The sequence below is a fragment of the Mixophyes fleayi genome, chromosome 1 (genome assembly GCF_038048845.1).
Source record: "Mixophyes fleayi isolate aMixFle1 chromosome 1, aMixFle1.hap1, whole genome shotgun sequence".
NCBI classification, from domain to species: Eukaryota; Metazoa; Chordata; class Amphibia; order Anura; family Limnodynastidae; genus Mixophyes; species Mixophyes fleayi.
In genome coordinates this window covers 282,603,246-282,620,475 of record NC_134402.1, presented here as the reverse complement: position 1 = coordinate 282,620,475, position 17,230 = coordinate 282,603,246, and the positions used below count along the sequence as shown (strand labels likewise).

Sequence of the window (17,230 nt, the reverse complement as noted above, 5' to 3'; positions counted from 1 at the left end):
ATGATAGTGACAGGGCTAAAAGAATGGGGTTATATTCTATTAATTGTGTACACTTCAACAAAAGTCCTGCACGTCACCAGGTCAGAAGATCCTGGATATGTGAATGAGAACTTGTGTATTGTTACTACTGTTACAAACTAGCATAAAAAGTTAATTTTGCCCTGTAATCTCACATCTCCTTTCTGAAAGCATTCCTTACTATTCTATCACTTCCTTCCTAAACTCCTCTCTACAGATACATCTATAGTGCTGTAAGTTCAATATTTGTTTTCCTTTTAAATATAATCTGGCAGTGACTTTGTGAACCAACACATTTTAAATTATTTCCCCAGGGAGTTCCTCGTTACATTGAGCCACAGTTGGAGTGGTTTGATCCCCTGAGAGAATATTAAATTGGACTCCCACTGGGATATTAAATTGGACTCCCACTGGGATATATATATATATATCTCCCTAGTATGCAGACTCCAATCACATAGATTATTTCCCATGGTGCTTAGGAACCGGAAATAGAGATTTTTTATTTTTTTTTGACCAGTTTTGTATAGATGAATGAATTAACTTCTCAAAGTTGTTGAAGAGCGGTTACTATAGATTAGAGTTAATTTGATCAAGTCCAAAATGTAGTATGGTTTGCAATATAGCAGAATTATTGTTAGACATTTGGGACCTGAATCATTAAGGAGAGCAAAGGAAAAAAAAGAGTGACCATGTTACAATGCAAGGGGTGCAAGTTAGTTTATTATTTTGCATGTAAGCAAAATACTGGCTGTTTTTTCATGTAGCATACAAATACTTGATGGCTTTATTTTTACTTTTAAAGTTGATGTAAGATATGCCATACCCCAAATATAAATCTGTTCTCACTTTTTAAATTTTATCTACCCCTTCAATGCAACATGGTTTTGCAAAGGTGCAAAGTTTTTTTTTGGTTTTTTTTTTGCTTTGCTCTCCTTAATGACCCTTGGACCACAGTTAAGATGTTGGTATGTAGCTGTGATCTGAGATGTCGGCGACCCTACACCATTCCATTCTTCAAGCAAACAAGAAATAGTGGACCTCTTTTGTAGTATTGTTTGCTTTTCATCAAAGTTTGCTGAGGGTAATGGGAGGAATTTGGCATACAGGACACCTAGTTGCAGAGCAGTGCAAAAAATGTGATTTATTTTTGCAGTGAGATAAGAGTGGAAAGCAGCACATTTTTCATGCAGTCTTTGCTGTGCATATGGGTGCATGGGGGTGGCCCAAGGTCACTATCTAGTTAGAATTTGTGCCCCTCCCCCCCCCCCCAATAGAACAACAAAATGTAACCCTATTATGTGGTTTTATGTGAATGATTCTGTATTCTCTTGACAGCGCTGCCCATTTTGTATTTTTAATAAATTTATTTATAAAGTACCAACACACAGTGTATACACACAATGTAGAAAGCCAAAGTAGGTGACCGTATATACATCTGGAGGGGGCTGTTTGACAGTCCTGGTCCTTACACAAAAAAAGAACGCACAAAAAAAAGGTAACAAAAATGGCAAATAAATTACATGTTCCATTATATGGTCTTAACTTTATCAAAATAATAAATACCAAACCATTGAGTGATAAATCAGAGTGTGTGATATATTTTTTGTAATGTAATAAGGGGGGTGGGGGTAGACTGAGACAAGATGTGGGACTTCCAGCAGCCAGCATTCCTCTATTTGAAGAAAACAGAATCCATATATAACAGCAAATTTGACAGGTTGTAAGAGGGCCGAAGTATCCTGAGGGTGAGCGCTGGTGTCGTGTGAACTGGAGGGGCTATTATATGTAAACCAATCACACCAGACTTTGTCAGTTTGTATTTTTAAACTGGTGCAGTGATGCATTGTGAGGCCACACAGTTACTAGGTATGACAGTGGCATACCCAGTAGTGCAACGATTGGTGGATGGTGCCGGCCGTTCACGGCTGAAACTATCCACTTCGTGCAGGGCGCTGTCACGTGGCCTGTACAGTGCTCTGAGTGATGGTCAGGGAATGCATGAGGGGCAAGTAATTTAATGGAGTTGCCCGCACAGACCTGCAGTCTTTATTTATTTTTACACCAATGGAAGGGAAACAGGAGGATACTCTGCTAACACCCCTCCAAAAATTCTGCCTATGAGTGAAGTCATGTAAATAAATCATAAAAATAGTGATTAATTTAAGCACTAAATGAGACTAAATCTGTATTTTATTAGAAACCTTCATTCTTGTAAGATGCCAGTAATAACCTTTCCCTTCTTTCCATGATTACAGGCGGTGGGTGTTGCAGCGCCTTCTGCAGGAGAACTTTTCTTCTTCGTTGATGAATAAGGAAGGAAGCGGTCATACCCTCGCAGAGCAGATTCAGGGAATTGTACGAGAAGAGATGAATGTGTGTTGTAAGGCAGCAGGGAGGTACCCAAGCAACTACAATTCCTGGTCCCATCGTATATGGGTTCTACAACACCTCGGAAAACTAAATGTCAAGGTATTGAGAAATAATGTTTATGTAATTGTTTGTGATTTTTCCAATTTGGATTATCTAAATAAATGTTTTTATAGTTCAAACATAAGACTAACCTAATAAATGTACATCAACGACATGCAAACTCATTATAGCAAACTGTTTGTCTACACACTGCTGGTCATTTACAAAGCGCACAGCAAAAACCCTTCTTTCGGCACCAATGTGCCTGGATAATCAGCCCAGAGCATATCAGGACGCACACCTATTGTTGGGAGACTGCAGACTAGAAGTGTGTCTGTGTGCAGAGAGGAGGAACAATCTCTTGAGGCGGTGGTAATCGTATGAACGATTACCACAATTCCAATATCCTTCATACCTACAAAAAAACGATTGCATAAAAAAACGAAGGCAATGAAAACGGACTTACTTGAAATCCGAAGAACGAGATGTCTGATTGCACCGACAGGCTGACAGTAAGTGATTCCGAATATTGCGGTCGTTTTTTTTTTTATGCAATCAGGTTTTTTTGTAGGTATGAAGGATGTCTGAATTTTCGTCAAAGGAAATCCAACCCCTCTTGAGGTGCACTGTACAAAAGTGTAAACATCCTGTTAAATCCAGGCTACTACCTTTAGTACTACCTATTTCATTATAAAAAATATTTTTCAAACATACTGCTTAGTTTAGTTTCATTTATGACTTAATCTGGTTTGGGTATGAAATGTCAACAATGAAAATGTTGACATTCAGAATGTCTACACAGTTAAAAGGTTGACATTTTGAATATTGACATGGTCATTAGGTCAAGAGGGCTAAAATGTCAACAGGTAAAGTCAATAGTCACAATGTCTACATTAAATCTAAACTGGCAATTCCGTAAACTCTTAATAAAAAATAAAAAAAATGTAAATGAGTACGCTCCCCGTTTCCATACAGCTATGGTTGATACAAGCAAAATCAGGTGCAAATCTAGGCATGCTTGCGTGTCTACTCACTGGTGCTTCCTTTGCAAGGAAAGCCATCACTCCACCAAACTTCTCTCTTTGGTCTGTGCAAACAATTGATCCTCCACAAATGCCACCATGAGACTATGTAAAATCCTGTGCACAAATTGAAGTGCACAGCGGTTCCAAAGTAAAATTTGCACTTCGCAGCTGATGTTTTATGCTTCGGAAATGACTTCCACTGTGTTTAGGCAATGGGTATTTGCCACCTAATATGCATACAGTGCTTGCTTCATTGTAGAGTCAAAAATGGTATGCCTCTTATTCTTGTCATATGCTTTTTAGTTCAGCAGATATGACTATTACACTATTTGAACTGCCCATTTCTGTTCTACATATTTAATTCCTTATTTGTGACATTGAAAACTGGTTCTTTTGTTGCAGCTTAACGAACACCTCCAATCAAAAATGATGTAGCCTAATTTAAATCATTGTGCTGTGTACTACAATTTACTGGAACAATTCTTAACCTCTGAAATAGGGTGCCTTTTGAAAACTCAGAAAAACATGGTTGCTGCCATCTGACAAATACTGAAAGATTAAAATTCCTTGACAGCAGCTGTAGCCATGGAAAGTGATTGCATTAATTGTTTCCATGGATTCAGAGATTACCAAGGAGAATCTGTTTATAACAACTTATCTGTCAAATCACAATAATGTTGTGTTTCTCAATAGGCCTTTTCAGGATCATTTCTGTTTGAAGGAAGAGATTCAATTTGGATGCGCATATTTCCACCATTTATGGTAAGAAATCTCTGCTCCTTTTTCTGCGCACCTATATGGGTTGTGAGGGAAAATAAGCGGAGATTTCGTTGAGAACATCGAGGTGATGTGTCTCTGGAATAGACCATAGAGACACATCGTCCTGAATTGAATCTCCCCCGAAGTATCACTAGTTATCCAAGTAAATTGTAGTGCTCAGGTTATACATTTTAATTTGGCAGAATAATTTTGAGTGGAGTTACCCTATAACCGTCACTTGAACATAATCTGTAACAGACCCTATAAACTTTAGGTCAACATGTTTTGTTTTATTTTTTTATATAAACAGAACCTCTACCTTTTTAGAGCTATGAAATTGCTAACCTACAGCTGTGACCGATGGGGTGGAAAAAGGGATACACTTTGAATAATTTAACTCTACTATTTCAATGTAAGGGGCAGATTCAATTGACCACGTTACTCTCTAGAGTAACGCAGCCTGCGCACTTTTACCATTAATATGGTAATTTTAACCCAAATTTTAGCATTGAAATTACCGTACTGCGTGACAGTAATAATGTGCACTGTTACCGGACTGCGTGACAGTAATAATGCGCACTGTTACCGGACTGCGTGACAGTAATAATGCGCACTGTTACCGGACTGCGTGACAGTAATAATGCGCACTGTTACCGGACTGCGTGACAGTAATAATGCGCACCGTTACCGGACTGCGTGACAGTAATAATGCGCACCGTTACCGGACTGCGTGACAGTAATAATGCGCACCGTTACCGGACTGCGTGACAGTAATAATGCGCACTGTTACCGGACTGCGTGACAGTAATAATGCGCACTGTTACCGGACTGCGTGACAGTAATAATGCGCACTGTTACCGGACTGCGTGACAGTAATAATGCGCACTGTTACCGGACTGTGTGACAGTAATAATGCGCACTGTTACCGTACTGCGTGACAGTAATAATGCGCACTGTTACCGTACTGCGTGACAGTAATAATGCGCACTGTTACCGGACTGCGTGACAGTAATAATGCGCACTGTTACCGGACTGCGTGACAGTAATAATGCGCACTGTTACCGGACTGCGTGACAGTAATAATGCGCACTGTTACCGGACTGCGTGACAGTAATAATGCGCACTGTTACCGGACTGCGTGACAGTAATAATGCGCACTGTTACCGGACTGCGTGACAGTAATAATGCGCACTGTTACCGGACTGCGTGACAGTAATAATGCGCACTGTTACCGGACTGCGTGACAGTAATAATGCGCACTGTTACCGGACTGCGTGACAGTAATAATGCGCACTGTTACCGGACTGCGTGACAGTAATAATGCGCACTGTTACCGGACTGCGTGACAGTAATAATGCGCACTGTTACCGGACTGCGTGACAGTAATAATGCGCACTGTTACCGGACTGCGTGACAGTAATAATGCGCACTGTTACCGGACTGCGTGACAGTAATAATGCGCACTGTTACCGGACTGCGTGACAGTAATAATGCGCACTGTTACCGGACTGCGTGACAGTAATAATGCGCACTGTTACCGGACTGCGTGACAGTAATAATGCGCACTGTTACCGGACTGCGTGACAGTAATAATGCGCACTGTTACCGGACTGCGTGACAGTAATAATGCGCACTGTTACCGGACTGCGTGACAGTAATAATGCGCACTGTTACCGGACTGCGTGACAGTAATAATGCGCACTGTTACCGGACTGCGTGACAGTAATAATGCGCACTGTTACCGGACTGCGTGACAGTAATAATGCGCACTGTTACCGGACTGCGTGACAGTAATAATGCGCACTGTTACCGTACTCGAGAGTAACGGGGTCAATTGAATCTGTTCTTAAGTCTTTAAATCTCCTAAAAATGTAATTGTTCCTGAATCTGTATGTTGATCCATGGCTATTAAATAGACCAAAGAATTACTTTGATCCTTTCTTAGAGATTATTTGCAGAGGTGTTAAATTAATTTATACAGTGCATTATATTTAATATGCACTGCTCTTTAGCGTAGCTGTTTAAATAGATTGCTGCTCTTAAGGTAATAGAGCAATCTTGAAAGCATTGTGTGAAACAGCTGAGGCATCTTTACAGTTCTAAGGAAAGGCTAGCTAACATCTCCTTTTTTTATGCTGGATAGAACTACTTTTAATAAAACATTTCTCACACTTGTGCAAACCTGCTGGGATTTCAGAAGCTTTGCTATAACTGATCTAAAAAAAAATAGAACAATATTTTATTGAAAAGGGAAAAAAAGTCTGACACCTGGAGATGAAAGTGATGGAAACTATTTCAGCTCCCTGACCTTGGGAAAACTTGTCTAGAATCACATTTTATCCACCACCAAATCGCATTACATAGTTTTGAATGCAACAGTGATTTTTTTAATTTATTTTTTGTTTTTAAGGCTTTAGGAGCCAGGCAAATTTTACATTTTTAATATGATATCCGATAATAGAGAAACATGAACCTAGCCCTTACCCATCTAAACGAACATTGTAGCTCCTTCAATTCCCATCATTACTCTTCTGTATCCCCACCTCAATCAACTTTTTCATCATATACCTCTATTCCCCCCCCCCCCCCAAAAACCATTGTCTTTTCTCCTCTCCTCAGTAAACCAATTCACCTCCCTCCTCACTGCCCACTCTGTCCCATTCACCATTCCTTTGCCCCCTCATCGTTCTCTCTGCATTTTTCCGTTCTCAACATGTCTCCTTCATTATTTTCGCCATCAGTTACCCGCCGCCCTTTCCCCCGCCCCTATTCTCTCTCCTTCATTATAATCTTAATAATCACCCGCCCCCCCCTTATCCCAATCTAAAAGTCTTCATTACCCTATCATTACTTAAAACACACACGCACGACACCAAAATCCTTTTGGGAGACAGTGTGTTATATATGCAATAAAGAATATGGGGTTTGCAAGCAGATTATATTTAAACTAAATTTTGTCACATCCTTGTATGTAGGATGAACCTGTAGAAATATAAACAGATGAGCATATTAGAAGCCTCATCGAGGGTATTGTTTCCTATTATTTTCTTGTCAAACACTGTTATGATCCTAAAAAGCTTTTGTGGGTTGGAAATTACAAAGAGTTTTTGGAGAGGGGAAGGTATAGTACAGAAGATATAGTAAACTGAAAACAAAGTGCGATCACTAAGTGGTGACTTGACCTTAGTGGGCTTAATATCTAGTAAAATACCGTAAAATCTCTCTGAACATGAGTTGGGGGACACTGCTCACCTTGGGGTATAGAGGGCGCTGTGAGAGTAATGGCACTAAAAAAAAACTTGTCTAGCCTGCTCCCCTCCCCTCTATGCCCCCTCCACAGGAAGAGCTCAGTTTATTTACTAACCAAGCCACAAGAGGGCAAAAACACAACCAACAGAACGGTCAGAACATAGGGTGGGAGTGCAGTGTCTCCCAACTCGTGTACAGAGATTTTACAGTAAGTACAAAAATCCTATTTTCTCTTTCACACTAGTTGGGGGACACTGCTCACCTTGGGGACATTGAGCATTCCCACCCATAGGGGCAGCTATGCAATGAACGGCATGTAAAACTTTACTGCCAAAACTTGCGTCTTTTGAAGCAGAGACATGGAAACGATAAAACCTGGTGAATGTGTGAACAGATGACCAAGTAGTTGCCCTACACAACTTCTCGGCCGAGGCCCCATGCCGTGCCGCCCAGGAGGCGCTAACAGACCTCGAGGAATGAGCTGTCCGACCTTCAGGAACCGGAGAGCCCTCCGAAATGTTCGCCTGCCGGATAGTAGCGGTGATCCATCTAGTCACCGTCTGCTTTGTGGCCAGCCACGCCTTCAATCGTCATACAGAACTAGAAGACTATCAATCTTCCGAACCGAAGCTGTATGGTACACACAAATCCTCAAAGCTCTGATCACATCTAAAGAGACTGAGTCCTGACTAGACGCCAGCGAATCCTGAGGAAGAACCGGCAGAACAGTATCCTGATTTATGTGAAACCTCAAGATCACTTTTGGTTGAAACGAAGGCTTAGTTCCAAGCACCGCACGATCGTCATGAAAAATCCGAAGAGGAGCCCGACATGACAGGGCTGCCAACTCCAAAACCCGTCAGGCCGAAGTAATGGCCAGCAAGAAGGTCACATTCCACAAGAGAAATTTTAAAGAAACAGATTCCAAAGGTTCAAAGGGCGACTTTTGAAGCGCTGAAAGGACCAAGTTTAGGTCCCATGGATCCACTGGTGGAACGAAATTTGTATGTGAAGTGTACACCCTGTAGAAACGTCTGCACCTCAGGCAACAGAGCGATACGTTTCTGAAAATACACAGACAACGCCGCTACCTGCACCTTAAGGGACGACCTCCTCAATCCCTTGTCCAGACCTTCGTGCAGAAAAGTCAACACCCTGGCTAACCGAAAAGAATTAGTAGGCACTTTGATCTTCTCACACCAACATATATATGCTTTCCAAATGCGGTGATAAATGGTGAATGATGACTGTTTTCTCACCTTGATCATGGTTTTAACCACTCTCTCCAAAAACCCTTTCTTTTTGAGAATCAAGGATTCAACCTCCAAGCTGTCAAAGCCAATTTATCTAGGTCCTGATGAAAGAATGGATCTTGACTGAGAAGATCCTTCCTGAGAGGCTGACACCAAGGACGAACCACCGACATGTCTAGAAGATCTGAGTACCACGCTCTTCTCGGACAATCTAGTGCAAGTAGAATCACTGGAACCCTTTCGCCTCTCACTTTCTGCAAGATCCGCGGCAGCATTGGAAGTGGAGGGTAAAGGTACACCAACTGGAATTTTTTGTAGTTTATCACTCATCCGTGTTCCTGCAGTATGTCTCTGGTCAGCTGCAGATGTGACTGAAGCCGAGGTACCGACTCCACCTCGATCAGCAGATCATCTAGGTAAGGTAAAATAGTCACCCCCTGTAAATGCAGCTGAGCTGCCATTATAGCGTTACTTTTGTGAACACTCGCAGTGCGGTGGCCAAACCGAATGGGAGAGCCCTTAACTGAAAATGCTCCAGACCTTACCACAAACCGCAAGAGTCTTTAATGACCTGTTCATATCGGAATGTGTAGGTAAGCATCCTTGATAAGTACTCGCCTTTCTTCATGGAATTCATCACAGATCTGATCGACTCCATTCGAAAGCTGGCTACCCATAAGCAGGTGTTGAGGTCCTTCAGGTTCCGAATTGGTCTTAAGGACTGATCCGGTTTTTGCACTAGAAAAAGGTGAGTGTAAATTCCTTAATCTCTCGCCCCAACGGAACCGGAACAATCACCCCGGCATCCCGAAGTGACTGTACTGCCCCCTGCAAAGCCTTTCTCTTCTCTGACTCCCTGGGAAAAGGTGTAGTCATGAAACTCCGTGGCGGTGCCCCCACTAGTTCCAAGATGTATTTCCTGGACACTATACCTTTCACCCAGGGGGACCTGAGCCACCACTCCTGAAAGAGCAATAGACGTGCTCCCACCACTTGAGCCCCCGGTGGAGGATGCAGGAAGTCATGCTGCTTTTTTTTTTTTGCTGGCTTAGGGACAGGGCGACGTCCTGTCCAGGCCTGTCTGCCTCTTTGCCCCCCTCCCCTTGTAACCGTGGCTTGGCTTCTGGAAGAACCACCTCTAGAACGACTGAAAAGAGTGAAAACGCCTCCATTTTGCTTTTGGCGCAGAAGAAGCACTCTCCACACCAACTCTCCCCCCCTCCACCCCCCCCGCCACTTGTGGCCTGAGTGATGAATCTTTCCAAAGGAGAACCAAACAAAGCCGCTCTGTCATATGGGACAGATTCCAAAGCTCTCTAGGAATCCGCATCCCAAGATCTTAACCACAATGTGCGCCTAGCTGTCACTGCTAAGGAAGAGGTTTTTAACAACCCCTGACCCACATCCAGAACCACATTCCCTAAAAACTCAGCAGCATCTTTAATATGCTAGAGGAGCCAACTCAGTTCTAGCTACGCCAGACTGATTTCCTGTATGAAGGGTTGTGGCCCATTTTTCAACAGCTTTAACGACCCAAGTCGCCGCCATCACCGGGCACAGTGACACCCCAGACCCTAAATAAATCTATTTCAAAATCACTTCACACATTTTGTCAGTACGGTCTTTAAACGACGCTGCATTCGGCAACAGAAAAACAGTAGACATCGCCAAGTGTGCACTAGGAGCATCAATACTGTGATGAGTCTCCCAAGATCCTACCTCTGAATCTGGAAAGGGGTAGAAAAGTTTGTATCATCTGGGAATCGGAAATTTGGTATGAGGCCAAATTTAAACCTAAAATTTCAAACAGTTGTGTAGAAGGAAAGAAGAAGAAATTTATTTTTTTTCCCCCCCTTTTAAACATGGAGGTCTGTGATACAGATTGTTCCCCATCTGATATGTTAAAAACCTGTTGCACTGCCAGAATAAGGTCCTCCATGCCCTGTCTATTGGACATATACTTCTCACCTGTGGGCAAGTCCTCATAATCAGAATCCTCTAGAACATCACCATCTCCCAATTCAGATGGATCCGTGTCTGAATCTGTTAACTCCTGGGCAATAGGCAGACCCAAGCGTTTACGCCGTCCACCTGTCATACACATGGAACAATTTATCAAGAGAATTAGACCGCACAGACCGTTCCAAAATACTCACCCAAACAGGCTCCTGGGAGACCTCTTGACCACCCTACAGCAACTGAGTCGCCTGTCCCGAAGGAATGGCATCTGAGGACTGCGTACCCGGAGAAGAGGAAAAGGTATCGGCACCTACCGTCCCCAGGCGTGGGTTGTTTCTCCTTAATTCGGCAATAGACTGTGTCAGCTCCTTAGCCCAGACTGCTTCCACGATGTCTGCAACATCTGCAGATGATCACAGGCCCCCCTGGTCAGACTGTCCACCAGGCAGTTTGGACTCACACCTAGTATAGGTGAGTAGTACCATTACAGAGACAGCCTCTGGTTTGGCCCCGGTCCCTCTTTCTGACATATTACAAAACAGAAAGGTAAATGAGAGAGACACTGTAGAACTATATTATAACAAAGAAGAACTGTACAGTATATGGCAAACTGTAACACTATAGATATACACAATAATAGTGCTTCAGCTAAGACAGGAACCAGAAGTGTTCTGTAATGTACCCCCGCAAGATGTACAGCAGATAGAAAACACACAAACGCTGAAAAAGATATGAGAGAGCAAAGCCACTCCATATGTACTGGTTTTCAATCCCCAGGGATGTGTCTGCTCTGAGTGTCCTGCAGGCAGGGTGGGAAATTGCTGATAAACTTGCCAGAGGCCTGGAAAAAAACAGGTGAGTTGATGATTACCTAACCACGCCCACTTAACGCTTTGCTGGCCTGCACAAAATCAGCAATTTGTAAATGCAGAAAAAAATACATGGGCTCTGGTGGGGACTGCGCTCCAGCGACAGCTCCACACCAGCATAATATGCCTCACTAACTGTTTGCACCGCAGGTTCTCCTCTAAATGCCGGCTGACAGGCTAGGCAACTGGACAGCAAGCAGCTCTGCCTCCACAACAGTCACGGGCGACCGGAGGTGCCGCGGCCCGCATCCCCTCCCTGGAAGCGGTTGGGTAGTGGACACTACCAGACTGCCAGATGACCCTTTTCCTGGGAGCCCTACATACATAAATCATGAGGAACAGCACTAAAGTGCCTCAGGCGCTCTCCCTGAAGTAGACGCGGCGGTCATCTGGTGATCGCCGTGGAGAAATCCTAGCTATCTATTAAAAAAACCTCTAAGACTAGACTAAAAGTACCCTACTCTGTAGGTACCAAGAAAACAACTGAGCTCTTCCTATGAAGGGGGCATGGAGGGGAGCAGGCTAGACAAGTTTTTTTTTTTTTAGTGCCATTACTCCAACAGCGCCCTCTATACCCCAAGGTGAGCAGTGTCCTTCAACTAGTGTGAAAGACAAAAACTGTTTGATACAGGATAAATAAGGTATATGCCCCATAGAGTGATTGTGATGTTGAACTTAGTAGGACGGTGTACCCTGTACGTAGCAGTGATGTTTGTAATGACTCTAGCTTTGATTTTATGCTTAATTTGTTATATTTCCCTTTTATTGACTAAAGTCTTAGAGCTGAGAGAAGGGATCTAACAAGTGGTCTCTCAGAGAGAAGAACAAAAGCCACATCTTACGCAACATTTGGGGTTCTGCGTAATTTCACTAACTTTTTAGATAAGCTGTGTCCACTGGCTTGGGGAGGGCCTGGAGATAATGCTTTGGAACTAGCTATATTTACTGATTTCTAAGATGTTCTAAAGAATTTGGCACTGAAGATATTGTATATTGCATTAACATAGACTTGCCAGATTCTAAGGTTCGTGGCTTCTCATCTTCCATACAGTGAAGCCATCTGTATGTATAAATCTTTCATATGAAACTAAGAGGATATTTAGTGTGGAAATTATGGAAAAGCTAAAGATACAAATTACACAGTTGGTGGTTTGCTGCTATTGTAATCTTTTGTCTTCAAATCCAATACATAAAATAGATGTCAGTGTGTGTGTGATTGCAGCTTCCCAATTTTTCCCAGCATGTGCTTGAATTAGACAACTTATTTTGATTTTCATATAACAATGGAATACTATACTTATCTCCCAGAATTAAGGGTCTGCATTGAAATAAACAATAATTAAATTTATTTTCTTGTTTTCAGCTTCTCATAGATGAGCTGTCTTCCACAAAACACTGGGTTTCAATGCATGTGTCAGACCACAGTGGCTTCCATTATCGTCAGTTCTTGCTGAAGTCTTTACTGGTTAAAGCGCAAACAGACTGTGAAAAGTCAAGTAATGCTAGTCCTAGTCTTCCAAGAGAAGAGGAGGCCCCACGACTTGATGTACCACTTTTCATCGAAGAAGAAATGGAACTTAGCAGAGATCTTATAGAATCCTACCCAGGACATGAAGCACTTTGGTGCCACAGGTGAGACAGCCATTTATTTTGTGTTAATTGGTTTGATTACATTGAATAATCATAGATGAATTAATCTGGATAATGTCAGTATTATCTTCTTGTCACACCTCTACAAACTTGACATGTGAATAAAGCGTTTAATGTTAAATTATTGTGGAAAACCCATTACCCTCTTTATCAATACAGTTTTTTTTTAACATGTCCTTAACAATTGGATCAGTTTTATGCTTTTTGTAATGCTATGGTGACTCCTATTGTATGTGTTTTGAAATGTCCATTTTACATATGGGGTTTAAAGTATCTTAATCTCATGCATTGAACCTGAAGAGAAGAAATCATTTGTTTTTCTTGACGATAAACCTTTAGATTTTTGTTCTTCCATGGCCACTGCAACACATTTCAGAAGTGAAAGCGTTCATAACCTTGCAATTGATTGTCCTACCGTTGCCCTGCGAGTTGGTCTGGCATTAGATTACAAGGTTGTCCTCTATGTAAGCAGATGGTTCCACAGAAACTCTGCAGTAATCATTCCCAGCTCACTGTTTTGAACATATGACCAACACATCCATTTATATCTGCCTACATAAAACTATGCAGTTTTATTCCTGTAGTCCGACCGCTGACTTCAAAGCTAAATTAGAGTGGGTGGTGGAAGAGCAGATTTTTAGTCTGACATAGTATAAATAAAAAGATGCTGAAATGGGAGACTGACTAGAAACATTTGTTACGGACTGATATTTTAAATAAACCAAGTAAAGTTATAGAACAATAATATTTTTAAAGTGTAAGTCTGCTTGCAGAGCTCACTGTTCAGTAGTTATCATAATTTATCTTCAGTTTTCCATAATCACTTTTACCTTCTTGCTATCAGTTGTAATAATCCTCACAGGAGAGTAATTTAAGAGTGTGGCCAAGTGGTGAGAAGTATGTGTGACATCATTGGGGATGGAGTACGATGAAGTAGGTCCTTCAATTGTGACAGGGCAGATAAAGAGGTGACAAACACAACTCCCTAGTTTAGTCATGGTCTGAATAGAGGGATATCTTTAACTGCGTCTTGCATATGCACTCTGCACAGCTAGGCATAATTTAAGCAAATCTATCCATCCATATGATGTTTTCTGTTCCTGTCAGATGGGTGGAGTTTCTTGTCAGATTTTTTTTTCATCTAATTTACAGAACATGATTGGAAATCTGCATTGCCACCTAGATACAATATTTGAGTAAGGTGTCCCTCCTGCTAATAGGAGACTTGGAGGGTGCTTCATCCAGTTAGATGGAATAACCCACAGTCTACAAAATGCTGGTGCTCTATAGTGGTCTGTTTTAGTCGTACAAACAATTCTATACAGGTGCAGCAACCACCAAATTGGTGAAGATGTATGATTTGAAGATCCTCATCATACTTATTAAAAGAAGCTATTTAGATTTACTGTTAATTGCTTTTACTCTAAAATACTTAAAAGAAACCATTGCAATGGGTTATCCCACAGCTTGTCTTAAGTAAAGATCAGAAAATAAAAATGGGTAGTGTGTAGTGCAACTCCTGTTCCCCTGTGTCTCTGCGTAACGTCCCAAGCTGTTCCTAAAGTGTATGAATCTATTTATCAACACAAGTGGGGATATTGGGCTGTCCTATTGGGATGTACCCAAGCATTGATAGTAGGGATGACAACAAACACCATAAAATCGTCTCCCAAGTTGTGCATCAGCAGATGACATTACATTCAGTAGATGATGTCTGGTGAAGGTATGAATCGATAACCAACCAGAGATCCACTGTTGTGGCCTGAGCCCTATGTGCCCAATAAGTTGACACTTTTTTTGTTCAGGGTGTCTTGGATGCCTCTGTCTTGACTACTTTTGATCCAGTTTGAGATGGTCTGTTCAGATGGGACCCATCCTTTCCTGGGTTCCGTCTGATATTGCTCTGACTAAATCTACTATGTGTAGCTTTCTTTCTTTAATCAGCTGGTTGCAAACAAAAGTATGGCAATTACGTTTCTTGAACTAGTGAACTAATTAGGAGTCTCATGGCCGGGGGTACTTCATCTTCTCCCATCGTGTCTGAGCCCGGCGAGCGGTCCGCCTGCTGTTGATTCGTGGCAGGCGCTTGTGATTTAGTATGCTTTTTATTTCTATCGAAGAAGTTGCCGGCGTCTGCTGCGGGGGTGCGCTTTCCTCTGGAAGTCATAACAGGACTGCTTTTCTTCTATAACATGACAATGTTACAATTGCGAAGGGTTGGTGCCCCTGCTTGGAGCATTTAGAACATCTTAATCTAGGGGGAAGTCAGCCGTGAGTGATCGTAGAAGGGATGTTTGTTCGAGATGGCGCCGGGCACCAGGTCACCCAACTGTCGCTTTTCGGATAGAATAAGACTCTTGTGTAAGTTATCAGATCACCAGCCTCCTGTAATTATTATTTGCTAGACTTTTAGCGCCAAACTCTAATTGTGTGACTTTTTCTGCTTATGTAAGTACTTTTCAGATAGTATTATACTTTGTCCACTGGGTGGCAGCAGTACTGCAGCAGAGGATCCTCTGTGTCACAACAGGTAAATAAGGGAGATGAGTGTGCGTATCAGAGAGAGCCAGTGTGGGCCTATTAAAGTGTGGCACGTTGTTGGTGTCCCCAATTGAGAGCCCTATAACATCTGCAGGGGTACTGTGACTCACCCAGGTCTCGATGAAGCGGCCAGCTTATTACTCCTCTGAGTGATTCCACAGAGCGGAGAGAGGCTGACAGGTGGCCAGAGAGGATCCAAGGGACCTGTTGGAGCCTCCCGAGATCTGTGCAATTGAACTGGAGCCGTAAGAGAAGCTGCCCAGTGGTGCTTATGGTTGCCGCGACTTCCGGTCCGCGGGGTTTCTCCTTAGCCCTGGAATCTGGCCAGATAGATGGTAGGCAAGGACGGGGGACCTCCGCAGGGGGCACAAAACCGTTGCCTCCTCACCACGCTCTCCCGCAGTTCAGCACCCACCACACACGGAACAACGGCGGCAGGGAGCCTCCTCCTGGCTCAGCCGCCTCTGTATGTCGCGTGCCCTCCTGAAGGTAAGGTGTATAGCGGGCACAAGTGATAGCAGCGGTGGGGGGGGACCCGGCAGTGCCGTTGAGCGGACACGGAGACAGGCGGGGAATTGCGCAGGGATGGCCCCAGGCCAAGAGTACTGGTGATGCGGAGGTATGCCTGCGAGTCACAGCTGCACCTGTCTAGGCACAACAGTTTCACAGCAGAGTTACAGGTGTCCTGGACAAATTCAGGGGGTGAATAAGCCCAATGTAAGCTTTTTGTCCCATCTATAGGACGGAGCTCCGGTGAAAAGCAGCCTACTATTATGGCGGTCTAGCCACGCCCCCGGCAATTACGTTTCTTGATTATGAAAAGTAGACACCACTTAAGGTAACACTAAGGACTAATCCATCTTTCTTACCTAATCTGTGTAGATATTCAGAAAGGGTTATTTACACTACAAAGCCTGTAGTTCTCCAATTCTACAGGCGGAAGTAATTGCAACTAGGAATACCACCTTCAGCATAAGACACTATAGGGAAACCTCCTCTTTTAAAGGCTCAAATGGATCAGACTTCAGATTGCTTAAGACTAAATTGAGATCCTACCATTGACTTAATATGAGGGTGAATTCTCTTCACTACTTGAAAAATCTGATCCGGTCATCGGAAGCCAACTTGGTATCTAGCAAGTCACTGCGTGCATCTTTAGAGTTGAGAAGGTGAGACCTTTGGTAAGGCCATCCTAAAGAAAATCAAGAATATGTACAATAGTAGTCAAAGCTGGGGCTTGCATCACATGATGAAATGTTCTTTTTCCTTGCCTGTAGAAGTGTGTCAATAACCGTCTCTGAAATTCCTTTATTTTTTTAGCCGTGATCGCTCAGTAACCATGCCTTCAAAGATGGCTCTTCTAGATTTGGATGAAGAATTGGCCCTGGTGTAGAAAAATTGTGCCCTAGTTCATAAGAGGTAGATGTCATGGTTGCTCCTGAAGCATATCCTGAGCTACTGCAAACCATGGTTGTTGTGGCCAGAATAGAAGGAT

General features: G+C 42.8%; 1 protein-coding gene across 1 annotated transcript in view; it reads left to right on the top strand.

Annotated features, from left to right (window-relative positions):
* Positions 1–17,230, top strand: part of PTAR1 (protein prenyltransferase alpha subunit repeat containing 1) — a 60,721-nt gene that overhangs the window by 33,021 nt on the left and 10,470 nt on the right. The window contains exons 5-6 of the mRNA XM_075210963.1: positions 2,277–2,490; positions 12,908–13,176. Of these exons, the coding sequence (XP_075067064.1) occupies positions 2,277–2,490; positions 12,908–13,176 (483 nt within the window). The remainder of the gene's footprint in view (positions 1–2,276; positions 2,491–12,907; positions 13,177–17,230) is intronic.